At 39.8% G+C, this 14,806-nt stretch overlaps 1 protein-coding gene across 2 annotated transcripts in view; it reads left to right on the top strand.

Annotated features, from left to right (window-relative positions):
• LOC110284829 (interferon-inducible GTPase 1-like) overlaps positions 1–13,178 on the top strand; it is a 32,003-nt gene extending 18,825 nt beyond the window's left edge. The window contains exons 2-3 of one of the 2 annotated variants that reach the window (XM_021150749.1): positions 5,112–5,216; positions 11,685–12,841. In XM_021150749.1, coding sequence (XP_021006408.1) covers positions 11,705–12,841 — 1,137 coding nt within the window. In that variant the 5' untranslated portion in view covers positions 5,112–5,216; positions 11,685–11,704. Of the gene's footprint in view, positions 1–4,590; positions 4,721–5,111; positions 5,217–11,684 lie in introns of those variants that run through there. The other variant, XM_021150750.2, reaches the window with a different exon arrangement.
• The last annotated feature ends 1,628 nt before the right edge of the window (positions 13,179–14,806 follow it).

Genomic DNA, 14,806 nt, shown 5'->3' on the forward strand with positions numbered 1-14,806 from the left:
TTAGTTATGATGGCCCCCCAGATTGGAAGCATAACAGAGAATTATTAATGGTGTCAGGGATGAGATCTAGCCCATGGGATAGGTCTCAATTGGGACCAGTCATTGGTTAGACATTACCTCCATCTTTGCTCTATCTTTGCTCCTGCACACTTTGCAGACAGGACACATTTTGGGTTGAAGGTTTTGTGGGTGGTTTGGTGCCCTTATCCTTCCACTTTGAGTCTTGCCTGGCCAAATGTGGTGGCCACTTCAGATGCCATATCCCCCATTGCTAACAGTCTCAGCTAGGGTTACCCACATAGACTCCTTGGGGCCACTCCCAACCCCATCCCAGGTCTCTGGCACATTCTAGAGATGCCCCCTTCCCACTAACTACTTCCATTCTGTCTCCCCTGCTCTCCCTAAACCTGATACCCCCACCCAGTTCCCCTCACCATCTCATCTCCCACTCAATTCCCACCCTCCTCCTACCTCAAGTATCTACTTTATTTCCCCTTCTGAGAAAGATTCAACCATCCTCCCTTGACCCCTCCTTGTTATATGGCTTCTTTGGGTCTGTGAATTGTAGCATGGTTATCTTGTACTTTATGGCTAATATCTACTTAAAAGTGAGTATATGCTGTGTATGTAATTTGGGGTCTGTGTTACCTAACTCAGCATAGTATTTTCTAGTTCCATCCTTTTGCTTATAAAATTCATGATGTCTTTTTTTTTAATAGCTGAGTAGTATTCCATTGTGCACATGAACCACATTTTCTTTTTCCATTCTTCAGTTGAGGGTCATCTAGGCTGTTTACAGTTTCTGACTATTACAAATAAAACCACTTTGAACATTGTTGAGCAAGCATCATTGTGGAATGGTGAAGCATCTTTCGGATATATGCCCAGGAGTGGTATAGCTGAATCTTGCCTTGTACTATTCTCAGTTTTCTGAAAAACCATCAAATTGTTTTCCATAGTGGTTGTACTAGTTTGCAGTCCCTCCAGCAATGGAGGAGTGGTCACTTTATTCCACATCCTTGCCAACACCTACTGTCAGCTGAGTTTCTTATCTTAGCCATTCTGATAGGTATAAGGTGGAATCTCAGAATTGTTCAAAACTGATTTTTTTCTTTCAATAAAATTGACATTTTTAATTGGGCCTCTTAAACCACTTAGAATTTATATATGTATTGATATGATCGTACTTATATTTGCAAATTTAAAGTTTTTTTTTTAATTTCTTGCCTGTTAATTTTTTTCCCATTGCATAATTTTTAATTAAACAGAAGACTTTCAATTTCTGTCTTAGTATTTTTTAGTTATGTGTTTACAAAAGAGTCATCAGGATTGCAAAGCACACTCATTGCTTACCATAGTCCGTGGATAAAAAGATTGAATACCAAGTTGATTCTCTCCTTTCACCATGATGGTTCTGGAATAAGGCTCAGGTTGTCAGGCAGAGAGACAAGTGTTTTCTGTTTTTGGTTTTTGGTTTTTGGTTTTTGGTTTTTGGTTTTTGGTTTTTGGTTTTTTTTCCTACTAATCCTTCCTATCATTCACCTCAGCATCCTTCCCATTTTCATTCCCCTCACCGTTTTCATTACTGTAGTAATTTTTCTCTCAATAACTCACTTGGTTAAGATAAAAATAACATATTGTTGTTGTTGTTATGTCCCTCAGATATCTGAGAAGCTGTGCTGGAAAAATGCCTTGGAGTGTTTGACACAAAATAATGAGAACCTGTGCCATAAGGTAAAACTGGCACAACACTTTGAGGAGAGTGTGAAGACAGGGATGTTGCCAAGGCTTTCTGACCTGGCACCAGCCTAGCTCCAGATTCAGTGAGAACCTCTCTCAAATGAATTAGGTGGAATGTTTAATAATAGAACACCTAGCATCTTACTTTGGCTTCTGTAAACCATACTTACACACACAAACACACACACACACACACACACACACACACACACACAAAACATACACACAGGTACACAAGCACACAGTCATATGTGCCACACACAACAGGAACCATCTCAAACTTAATTTTAGATTTTGACTAAAAAAAACAATGCCCTTAAAACTACTGCTTCATAAATACATTTGCACTTCTCAACTAATACAAAGAGAATCCATTTCTTATTAGAGCACATGCCTCACAGGTAGGTTTCTACTGTATGTTTTAACAATTGCAGCTACCATTTCTATAATTTATATTTGTTTCACCAAGTCTTTAAAGTCCACTATCATCATATGTATTTAACACTGTAGCAAGCGACCCCACCCCCAGAATTTAGCACAACTGACATCATATAATTGAAGTGCCATTCAGCCCATAAAGTCACACATAAACAACACTAGCTACCTCAGCAAAAACAAAGACCTAATTCACCAAAATCCATGACACTAGGAAAGTCCCGAAAACACTAACTTTGGTTTTTTGCTTCTGTAGTTTCAATTATGATTAATTGTCTATGGTAAGTCATGTATGTTAACTCAGGATGTGGGTTTTGTGCTTAAAAACTCACACAGACACCTAAACACTCAGTGCAGTTGGCAGCCATCTAATAAGGACTTTCTTTTTCTTAAACTCAGATAATCATCTCTGGTGAATATCCCACAATAGCATGGATGCCCTCTATTTCTTTAAAGCATTTCTAAGTTGATATGCTAACTAACATTGGCGTTTCTTGCAGCCTTGGAGTTCCACCTTAAACTACCTCCAACTCAGAAACATTACAGCAGTGGCTGATTTTTCTATGGTTTGCGTAATCTTTGGTAACTAAGGTAGGTTTAAAGGAATGTATGGGTACCAGGCTGCCTTACTAAGTGAAGTCTTCCTTCCAGGTCTTCTACTTTTTCAGATAGTGAGGCTTTTGGGAGACCTCTAACTCCAGAACCAATGAGGCCTTGGTGAAGCATTTGGGATACAAATGGAGTTTTCACTTCAGTTTTCTGTCCTTGTGTCTTCTCTGGAGAACAATATGCACATCATGTTTCTCTGATATTCAGGATGATTGTGCTTTCAACAAATGCCTTGCCCATTCCAAATCAGATGTGGATCACTGCTGGGGGCTGGGGGGGGTTGCCTGTTCAGACCCAGAATTGGGTGCAATACAATTTTTTCCCCAAAAGATGGTGGAAGTTTCTGCTCTTTCGCTTCTTGTTGTCTCTCCCATTGGCTACACCACATCTTCATTGCCATTAGAGCCTACTGCTTCAGGAATCCAGATACTGAAGACCAGATAAGACATCCAACTAGATTCTTGGACCTTCCACTGGAAAACAGCCATTGCTGGAATTGATGGTTGACTGCCTGAAAGACATTTTAATAATGCCATACAGACATCCATGTTTGAGGATGACCATTTCCATTTGAGCCATGGATGCTGTTTCAAAGATTTTTCTAAAGAAATAGAAAAGTGACCCAAGATAGCCATCCTGGTTCCCGGATCCCGCCAAGACTAGTCAGTGCAGGTGAGAGTGTGGACTACTGAAGTTAACTGCTTCTGGAACAGGTAGAAGCCACAGAGCTTCTGACGCAGATCCCAGACATTAGGGCACCTTCCCTGCCAGAGGAGAGGTGTCCACCCCACCTGGGAGGCCATTGCTGGAGTAACCGATTGAGCCATCTTGGTTTGCAGATCCCTATGAAACTAGTCTGAGCAGGTGAGAGTGTGGACAACAGAAGCTAACAACTTCTGGAACAGGCCCTGTTTCAGACCTTCATCTTCTGCCAGGAGGCAGGTGAGAATGCCAGATATCTGTACACCTTCCCTGCAAGAGGAGAACTTGCCTGCAGAGAGTGCTCTAAGCACTGAAACTCAGGAGAGAGCTAATCTCCCAGCTCTGCTGATAGAGGCTAACAGAATCACGAGAGGAACGAGCTCTAACCAAAGACAACTATAACAACTAACTCCAGAGATTACCAGATGGCAATAGGCAAAGGTAAGAAACTTACTAACAGAAAACAAGGTCACTCACCATCATCAGAAACCAGCACTCGAAAGTCAGCCAGTCCTGGGAACCCCCAACACACCCGAAAAGCTAGACCCGGACTTAAACGCATATCTCATGATGATGGTACAGGACATCAAGAAGGGCTTTAATAACTCACTTAAAGAAATAAAGGAGAACACTGCTAAAGAGTTACAAGTCCTTAAAGAAAAACAGGAAAATACAATGAAACAGGTAGAAATCCTTAAAGAAAAACAGGAAAACATATTCAAACAGGTGATGGAAATGAACAAAACTATTCTAGACCTAAAAAGGGAAGTAGACACAATAGAGAAAATGCAAAGAGAGGGAATGCTGGAGATACAAACCCTAGGAAAGAAATTTGGAACCATAGATGCCAGCATCAGCAACAGAATACAAGANATGGAAGAGAGAATCTCAGGTGCAGAAGATTCCATAAAGAACATGGGCACAACAATCAAAGAAAATCAAACTGCAAAAAGATCCTAACTCAAAATATCCAGGAAATCCAGGACACAATAAGAAGGCCAAACCTACGGAAAATAGGAGTAGATGATAATTAAGACTTTCAACTTAAAGGGCCAGAGAATATCTTCAACAAAATTATAGAAGAAAACTTCCCAAACTTAAAGGAAGAGATGCCCATGAACATACAAGAAGCCTTGTTTCTGCTGAGAATCAGAAGTAGACTCAAGCCAAGAGCACACCCGAGGGCTATTCCTCTCCAGAGCAGTGAGTGCATCACTGGACACAGGATTTCCTGGTAACTCAGCTTTCAGATCTGATTACTCACTATCATCTTCTCTTTCCTAAGGAGCCTGTGGGTAACAAGACATTTAGAGACATGGCCTCAGAGCTGGGATCCTCAGTTGGGAATCTACGGTGCTTTGAGTGGAGGTAGTGAGGACTTGTTTATAGATGTTCTTCAGACAGACCTAAACTGAATGACCTAAGTAGTATTTAAAATTTACCCAGGTTGCAGGAGAGGGGGTTTTGCTTCTTTGTTCTCCGCTCCCTGTAACAACTTTAAATAAACCTTGAAAGATATGTGTTATGAAATGTCACTACAGAATATATGAAAATTGTTGTGTCTTGATCCTGTTAAGTCCTAGCACTATTCTCTTGCTTCTATTTTCTTGCCTCTCTCCACACAGTGCAGCAGATTTACTGTAAACTCCAGTGGAAGCTACACTGAAGGAAAAGATGACACACAGTTTAAAGTTTCTGCTATAACCTGCTGGGGAGCAATTCTAGGATTTGTTTGTTTGTTTTGTTTTCTATTTACTGTATGAAGATGTTATATGTGGATATAATACTTTGATCATCTTCCCCCCATCATTTCTCTCTTTTCTCACTCTTATTCTCTCTGGGACTCTCTTGTCTTTTTTTTTTTTCAAATACTCCACTGCTTTTAGGGTTGCTTGCATGTTCTGGATGTAGAGTTTAACTGGATTATGGGCAACTTTCAAGTAGCTACATCTCTAAAAAGAAAAAAAAAATGACACTCCATCCCCAACCAGGCATTTTCTTATATTACTCTATTATTGTATTGGGTAAGGATTAAGCCTCCTGTGCCCTAGTCTCATTAATGCTAAAATGTTGAAGGGTTAGATCTCATTTAAGTCTTGTTCAGCTGGCATGAGTGCAAATTCCATGTTGCATTAATAAGACATTAAGTCACACCACTCTCCGGGCCTCATTCCCTAGCTCTTCCATGATGTTTCCTGAGCCTGACTAAAGAGGGGAATTGATATAGATGTACCTTCCCCCCTAGTCTATTTAGGAACGAGCAATCAACTCTCTTATTCTCAGCCTTTTTACCAGTTATAAGACAATGCTTTAAAACCCTACCCACTGCAAAAACAAAGCAAATGGGACACAAAGAAGAGCAACAAAACCCTTGTCTCTGGCAAAATCAGAAATATGCAGAAGGCCACTTGACAACAAGTCCATTTACCAAAACAGCAGTGGTAGATGCTGTGGACATTTTAACTGAGCAATCCTCTTTAACATCCTGGGTTTTAGAATAGAACTGGGGTGCTATGAAGGCATGCATCCTTCTTCAGTGATTGATATTTCACTTCACTCTCATTTGTTGTATTCATACAGAGCACAAAGACATTGAACATCATTTTCTGCTGTTATTTTCCTCTTTATCATGTTAGTTATTCTTTACGAATTGTATACAATGCATTTTAATATTTTTATTACATTTATTTATTCATTTTATGTATATTCATGTAGTGGGGCTGGACACTTACATGACATAGAATGCATATAAAGGTCAAAAGACAAGTTGTGGAAGTCACTTCTCTCTCACTACTATACGAATTCTTGGGACTAGAACTCAGATCACCTAGTTTAGTGACAAATACTCTTACCTGCTGAGCCATCTTGCTGGCCCAAGGCAAACTTCAGAGTCTAATTAGAACAGGGGATGAGGACTAAAAGAATGGGAAGCTTTTGTGAAAAGATCTCCAGCATCTTTTGCTTACATGAAATCCTCCTTCTCCTCAGGCTAAATGCAGTGTGTTCAGGCTCTTGGTTGCCCAGATCTATATCACTGTCTTTATTTACATCAGAGTCCAGTCAGCTTTTGTGACTGGCCAAATATATTACCTATTATTTAATTTCAGTAACTGTTAGGAAAGCTTAAATCTGCCTCTCCCCACACCCTCCATTAGTTTAATCTGAAGTTGATGGAGTATAACCTGGATACCTGTCCAGCCTCGGGTAGGAAAGTCAGAGGAGACTAGATCATGGAGTCTCATGGAGTCATCTTGATAGTTTAGTAGGAATTACCTAGCCAGGAGGCCAGGCGCTGAGTAGCGCCCCCACGCATGCAAAATCTGTTATGTATCTGTGAGGCCACCATTTTTCTGAGTATGGGGAGAGAGGTTAAACTTTATCACCACTGTTACTTGGCACTTTGTTGTGTTTTTAACAACAGTGCTAAGGCAGAGGGCCTGTCCTTGTCAGCAGTCACATGCATGATAAAAGAAAATGAAAATATTTATGTTAAGGAAACATAAAATTGAGATCATTTTACAAGAAAGTATGTATGAATTTAGGTATTAAGATATTGAATCCCATAACATTAAATAACATATATTCTGTACTAGCCCCAGGAAGTGCTGTTGAATCTAATATTTTTGTAACTCATCACAGCTTTTACATTGTAGCTCTGATTAGCCTAAGTTCTACTTTTGTAACTGAAACCAAAGCAAATCAAGATCTTAAGGGAACCTCGTCAATATAAACAAGACTCAATGTTTAGATTTGTTTCAGTGTAGTGAACTGTGACCTTGGGAATTTTTAAAACCCTTTTATGACCCAGGGGCTTTTTTAGCTTTTACAAAATATTTATGGAAGATTATACTTTGGGATTTTGGTTTCTTTAACCCCTCACCCTTGTGCCATCCTTGCAGAACAGAACCAATTCACAAGCTAAAATTCCTTTTCTTCAACATTTTCTTTAAAAATGTATTCACCTACTTGTGACCTTTTAAGCACTTTTTCTCTTACTTATTGAAATGTTTGATTGTTTTAATATTGTAAAGCTTAATGATATGAATAAACAACTAAGTTATTTGTTGCCTCAAAGACCTGGCAAGGTTGAAATGATTGCTTTATCATAGGGTCATAAGTATATTTAGACCAATTTCTCAGAACAGGCTTCATGGAGCTGTTATCAATAATGAAGTTAAGTCTCTTATTGTAACAGTCAGGGCTCTGGAAAGAAGCAGAAAACAGTACACACAGATACCTTAAATCATAAGCCATGCCACTCATATCCTCAGAGGACAAAAGAGAATAGATGTGTGCAGTTAAATTAGAAGTCAGATAAGTATTGACTCAAAACCTATATAAATCTTAAGAAAGAAAAACAAATCTGTGGATGCTGTTCTGGGCAGTGTCTGTGCCCAGGTTTATTGGTTATGTTATTGTCCTGTGGCAGGGCAGGCTCAGAGATGATCCTCCATTTTCTCTGGGTAGGAATATCTTATAGGGAATTAATCTTAANAGTTCTTGCTTCAATCTGTCTCAAGGAAACTAAGAGCATTAGAGCATTTAAGAGACAATTATTAACCCACTTGTCCAGCAGCACAGGAAAAATACACAAAAGCAATTTTGAAGGCAGCCTCATCTTTTACCAGCAAATATAATTTATTTCACAAAGATTTATTTGTTATGTGAACTAAAAGGCATTTTGGGATACTCTACCAGTTATACTTTAGCTTAATTCCCACTATAAGACAACTTGGGGCCCATAGTAGTATATGAGTTTAAGCATACATGGAGACATGATACAACATACACATGCATGCAAAAATATATCAAACACATTTTAAGAAAACCACAAGAATAATTTTGTTAAATTTATGATGTCAGGATTTTTTAAGTCTTCTACTCCAATGATTTTTTCCCCATATATCTAAGTAAGCTTCCATCTTAAGTCTGATCTTTAAAAGTGTTACCTTTAAGTTGAAAATCTTTAGAAAACTTATATGCTGGTATGTAGCCCTTACCTTAAATGAGATAACTAAACAGGAAATGGTATGACACTGGGGTATTGGGATGGGGGGAGCCCAAGACTAGTCAACATGCAAACTCTTTAGTTGAAATTTGACTTTAGTGTTCACAGGACTGAGTTGCAAAATCACATTTCTGGATGATCTGGAACAAGAAAAGGAAACCATCCAATCAATAAAACAAACCAAAGTACACACACACACACACACACACACACACACACACACACACTGAATACCTTATCCTTTCTACAAATCTATAGGATGAGAAATTCTAACTCCTTATCATCAGGAAAGATGCCAGGTCTGGGCTCAAGCAGCATACTGGGGTAGATAAGGAGGTGTGAGTGCTGTAGATAGAAAAAGAAGACAATGGCACAGGAAAGACTCTGAGATCAAGCCCACGTGGCAGAGTGGAAAATCCATTCTTAGGGTCCCAGAGATAGAGGGGATGTTCTCTGTCGTGTGACTGATGAGGAGCCTGTAGTGTGTGCTCCCACTCAAGCAGTCTATGAGAGTGTGGAGAGCAAGAATCTAGAGGTAAAGGCGATTTCAGTCATGGAGACCTATCATTCCTGAAATCATCTAAATGTGGTTGTTTTACAAAATGATGTGGTCCTGGCTAACACTTTAGATTGCTAGAAGTTAGACCCAGAATTGCTTCCAATCTCCTCAGACCTCCTTTGAGACTTTCATAGTCAAGTTTCCCTGACTAGCCTCCCATTCCAGATGAAGGAGACTCCTGTTAGTCTCCATGGAGACTGTATGGACAAAAATGTCAGTTCTCCAGACACCAGGATCAAGATGCAATCTCAAAGCTGTGTGTGACCCTCTGAATTCTTCCCTGATCCATCTGGTCTTTCTCCCTCTTTCACAAAACTTTTAGCTGGCTCAAGCTCTGGCAACATTCGTAAGATTTGAACAACTTCTGAAGATTCACAGAGGCATGAAAGGGTTCTCAGGACAACCTGGCTGTGGGCAAACTGAAATCCAGGTCCCTAAGATGCTTCCCTTCCCTGTTTTATTCCTGACAGTGGAGACAGGTTTTTCCCATAATAGGCAATTAAAAGCTTTTGTCTGGGTACTAAAGATGTGTGGCCTGATCCACTGAGTGCACCTCTTAGTGCAAAGCCAAATAAACAAGCCAAATAGGACACGACAGACAAATACTTAGTACCTGAATCAGGCAAAGCTGGTACAGGAGCCATTTCCTGAGTAAAGCTCTAACCCATTCCCCAACAAAGGAAGCATGGGAATTTTATTTATGGGGTCCATACCTCTTCATATAGAGGTGTGTGAACTTTCAGGCATAAGCATTTTTGGATTACATTCCCTGAGCATGCTCACTTGAAAGTGATGGAAAGAACTGCCTCTTGAATCCTCAGCTGTCACAATAATATTTTAGCTTGACAATTAAGGAAAGGATGGCTTGAGGGAGCTGAGTGAAGGCATCTGTCCATGAAGTGCCTCCCCTGTTTAGTCAGGGACAGACTGACACTCTTGCCCTTTCTTAGAATCCATATATGGAGGCTGATGTCACATGACTGCACAGTATGCAGGAGGCACAAGCATTTTACAGGAATGCCAACTGCTTTACTGACTTTCCATCTCATGTTAGCTTCCTCTGTCCAATTTTTTGGGGTGTCGTTGTTGTTTCTCAAAACAGGATTTCTCTGCTTCTACTGCTCTGGCTGTCCTGGAACTCATCCTGTAGACCAGGCTGGCCTCAAACTCACAGAGGTCTGCCAACTTCTGCCTGTGAAGGTTTGGGATTAAAGGCAGGCTATCACTGCCAGCTTCTGTTCAGATTTTGTGTGAATGCAATAACAGTGCCTAGTGGCTTCTGAGAGTAAAGAATTTAAATTTTGCTCATAGCATTTACCTCCTGGTTTCCATGACTCCATGGGCTATGGAATGCTACCTAAATAAGTACCTGGGGCTCTGACTGCTGTAGAACTCAGTTATGCATGTCCTTGTAGATATGTTGTCCCCATAGTAGCTGATCGATTACCAACCAGTCCTCCTTACCCACTGGAATATTCATAAAGTCAAACCTCTGGATATAGACCAAGTGTCAATACAGATTGTCTCATCCAAGTTCCAGGAGTTAGCATTATCTAAATCCATTCAGCCTCTTTCTCCCGACTTCTGCATATATTGCCTGTGTTCATTTGTAATTCTGCAGGTACCCTGCTTGTGCCATCTCTGAACAAAGAATCCGCCAGCATGGGTNATGTCCCTTACAGTACTTTACCTGTATTGGCTGTTGTTATTCAGGGAAGCTAAGTATCTTCAAAGGAAACCAAAGATATCTTTGTGACTTTGGTGACTGGACAGGCAGACANTAAACCCCATATAAATATGCATTAGTATTTGAAAAGTCTGGTCCCATTCCTCCTTAGAAAGAGGCTTGGCCATTGGCCTTCAACCCAACTCTATTGGGAAAGTGTTGTATATTACAGATCAGGCTGGATCCATTAATAAATGTCAAATGAAGAAACTTCAGTAAAACAGCAAATTCAGAATGTTNAATAGCCTGAGCAGATAAATAAGGAACTGTGTGTGACAACCAGAAGCCAGAAAGTATAAGGGGCTGTTACCAGGTCTAAGCAGAAGGAATACATAGAGTAAGGAAGTATCTTGCTTTAAAATACCATAAGAACTGANCAGTTACAAAGGCCAAATAGCTTAGATTATAAAGAATGATGGACACAGTTACATACATACAGCCCAAGTAGGGCACTGGGGAGCCCATGACTTGATACAGGTGAATTACACGGGAAGCTGGAAGGGGAGGGACCTCTGCTGGTGTGGTCTACATGTGACAGAGGCACAGAGGAGCCTGAAAGGTAAAATGAACTTGTGAAGAGACAGTGGAGAATAAACCATTAAAGTCTCATGTGATGGTCTCAGCTACCTGCAGAAAGAATGACCCTACTCTGTCACTCATAGGTGAAACCTAGAGTAGCCAACCTCATAGAAGTGAAAATGAGGGTGGGAGTCTGCCAGGCTGTGGGAAGAGTGAAATTGGATAATATTAGTCAAAGTCCCAATTGTGTAAAATGAACACAGGGGAGTTTTAATGCATAACTACAACCACTAAGAATGGTATATGTAGCAATGTGCTTGAAATTTGCTACAATGAAAATCTGAAATTCCATGCACACCCTCTTTGTTTTCCCTTGTTTCTTCCAGTGCCTTTATTGCTTGAAGTCATGGGTCAGCTGTTCTCTTCTCCTCAGAGTGAGCACCAAGAATTGGCCTCCAGCTTTACTGAATATTTTAAGAAATTTAAGACGGGAAGCAAAATCATTTCTCAAGAGATCCTCAATTTGATTGAATTAAGGATGAGAAAGGGGAACTTTAAGGGGGCAATCTCTGCAATCAATGATGCATTAAAAGAAATCGATAGTACCTCGCTCAATGAGGCTGTCACCAGGGAGACTGGAGCAGGGAAGTCCAGCTTCATCAATACCCTGAGAGGCATTGGGAATGAAAAGAAAGGTGCAGCTCAAACTGGGGTGAACGAGGAAACGATGGAAAGACAACCATACAAACACCCCAATATGCCTAATGTGGTTTTTTGGGACCTGCCTAGGATTGGAAGCACAAGGTTCCCACCAAACACATACCTGGAGAAAATGAAGTTCTATGAATATGATTTCTTCATTATTATTTCNGCCACACGCTTCAAGAAAAATGATATAGACCTCGCCAAGGCAATTAGCATGATGAAGAAGGAATTCTACTTCGTGAGAACCAAGGTGGACTATGACATAACAATCGAAGCAGATGGCAAACCTCAAACCTTTGACAGAGAAAAGGTCCTGCAGGACATCTGCCTTAACTGTGTGAACACCTTTAGGGAGAACGGCATTGCTGAGCCACCGATCTTTCTGGTCTCTAACAAAAATGTTTGTCACTTTGACTTCCCTGTCCTGATGGACAAGCTGATAAGTGACCTCCCTGTCTACAAGAGACACAATTTTATGCTCTCCTTACCCAATATCACAGATTCAGTCATTGAAAAGAAGCGGCAATCTCTGAAGCAGAGGATTTGGCTGGAAGGCTTTGCTGCTGACCTAATGACTATCATCCCTTCTCTGACCTTTCTCTTGGACAGTGATTTGGAGACTCTGGAGAAAAGCATGAAGTTCTACTGCACTGTGTTTGGAGTGGATGAAGCATCTTTGCAGAGATTAGCAAGAGACTGGAAAATAGAGGTGGATCAGGTGGAGGCCATGATAAAATCTCCTGCCGTGTTCAAACCTACAGATGAAGAAACAATACAAGAAAGGCTTTCAAGATATATTCAGGAGTTCTGTTTGGCTAACGGTTACTTAGTTACTTAAAATCATTTTCTTAAAGAAATATTTTACCTGAAATATTATTTCCTTAACATGGTGCTGGATGACGCTAAAACTCCTCTTAAAGAGATATATTTAAGAAACAAGTTGCCTTCTAATTAAGCTGAAGTCCTGTGACAGTCAAAAAAATAGAATCAGTTAAAGAAAAAAAGGACACTGATACTGTAAAACAATATACTGGGTTTATCTAGGTTATTCAGGCTTTATCCACATTTAGTGATTGTGTATCGACATTAGCTAAAGCAAGGGGATCAGATATGTATAAATAAACTGATAGCTAAAAACTATCCCCTCACTTTGAGTAAACTCTCAGATCAAGTAATTTTACTTACATTTAAATTTGTTCAATATAAATCAACATCCGTGTTCAGGGTTAGCATTGAGTTGTTTAGTGTTGTCAACTGGACAAACTCTAGAGACTCATGAAAGATGAGCCTGGGGGCTTGCATTTGGGAAATTATTTTGCTTATGTTAATTGAGGTAAGAAACCCTTTCCACTGTGGGTGGCACCATTCCCTAGATGGCAATCATCAACTGTGTATATGGAGAGAGGTGCTAAGTAGCAGCTTATTTACATTCTTTCATAACTCTCCATTGGTTTTTGTTGTAGTTGTTTTTAAACTGTAGATGGAATGACACTAGCTGCCTCAAGATTCTTGATAATGACCTATATAACCTTAAACTTGATACTGTAGTCTTTCTTGAAAGAGAATTATTAAAGGAGAAACCATAACTGGGCTAGAGAGATGACTCAGTAGATAAAGTAGAACTTGCAAGTCTGAAGACTTGAGTTCAGATACCCAGAACCCACATAAAGCCAGCTAAGCATCTGTAATCCATGCACTTCTATGGTGAGATGGGAGGCAGAATGAGAAAAATTTTGGAATATCATGGGGCCAGCTATCCTGCCACATACAGCAGTAAATAAGAGGCCCTGACTCAAGCAAGTATAAGGTAAATGCCAGCATGCAAGCTCATCCTCTGATCTCTGCATACATGCAATGTCATGTTCATGCCTGATATCACATATGGAAATATACACACAAAAAAGTTTCATTTAAAAAAAAAAAAAGAAGGGAGGTTTGGGGCAATAACTCATTGGTATAATACCTGCCTCACGCTCATGAGGCCTCAAGTTCATTCCTTAGAACTCCAGAAAAAGGCAAAAAGGGGGTGGGCATGTACAGGGATGTCTTCGAGGTTAAGAGAAATGGCTCATTGGTTAAGAATACTGGCTACTCTTGCAAAGGACCAGGATTTAACTGCCAGAATGAACAGAGTAGCTCACAGTTACCTGCAAATCCTGTCTCAGGGGATATGATCTCATCTCCTCACCTCCACAGGGACCAGGCACACATTTATGTGGTAAACTGAGATACATGTAAGACAATCATTCATACAATAAAAGTAAATTAAGAAACATTTTAAATATGTAATTAAATTAAAAAGGGAAAGATAAATCACAGTAGCCTCAATAAGGTCTAAGAATTTCACAAAAATTCTATCTAGTCAGAATTCTGGAGAAAATACTAAAGAAGCTATCTAATTCTATGCCAGAACTAGGGGACATGATGAAATTTCTCTGTTTTATACTGATTAGTGTTTTCAATGCTGTGACAGTAAAGGGCTGCTCTATTTTACATGAATAATAAAAGTCATTTAATAAGTTCTTTCTGAAAAAAAATAAAACATGTGTTGCTCCTTAACATCCCAAGGTGTTGTCTCATTACCTATACCCTAGTCTACATCTTATTCTCTTTGCAATGAAGTAAATATAAACAGCACAGAAAAGGAAACACAGAAGAAAGGGAAATTTTTTTTCTAAAATAGTTTGAGTAGCTATAAACCTTTGGAATAGATTGAAAATAGAATTTCTTCTTACAATTCTAATAACTAATGATTGAAATCCAGGTAACAATGTGGCTAAATCCTCAGTGAAAGCATCCTTCC

This window comes from Mus caroli, chromosome 18 (genome assembly GCF_900094665.2).
Source record: "Mus caroli chromosome 18, CAROLI_EIJ_v1.1, whole genome shotgun sequence".
Taxonomy (NCBI): Eukaryota; Metazoa; Chordata; class Mammalia; order Rodentia; family Muridae; genus Mus; species Mus caroli.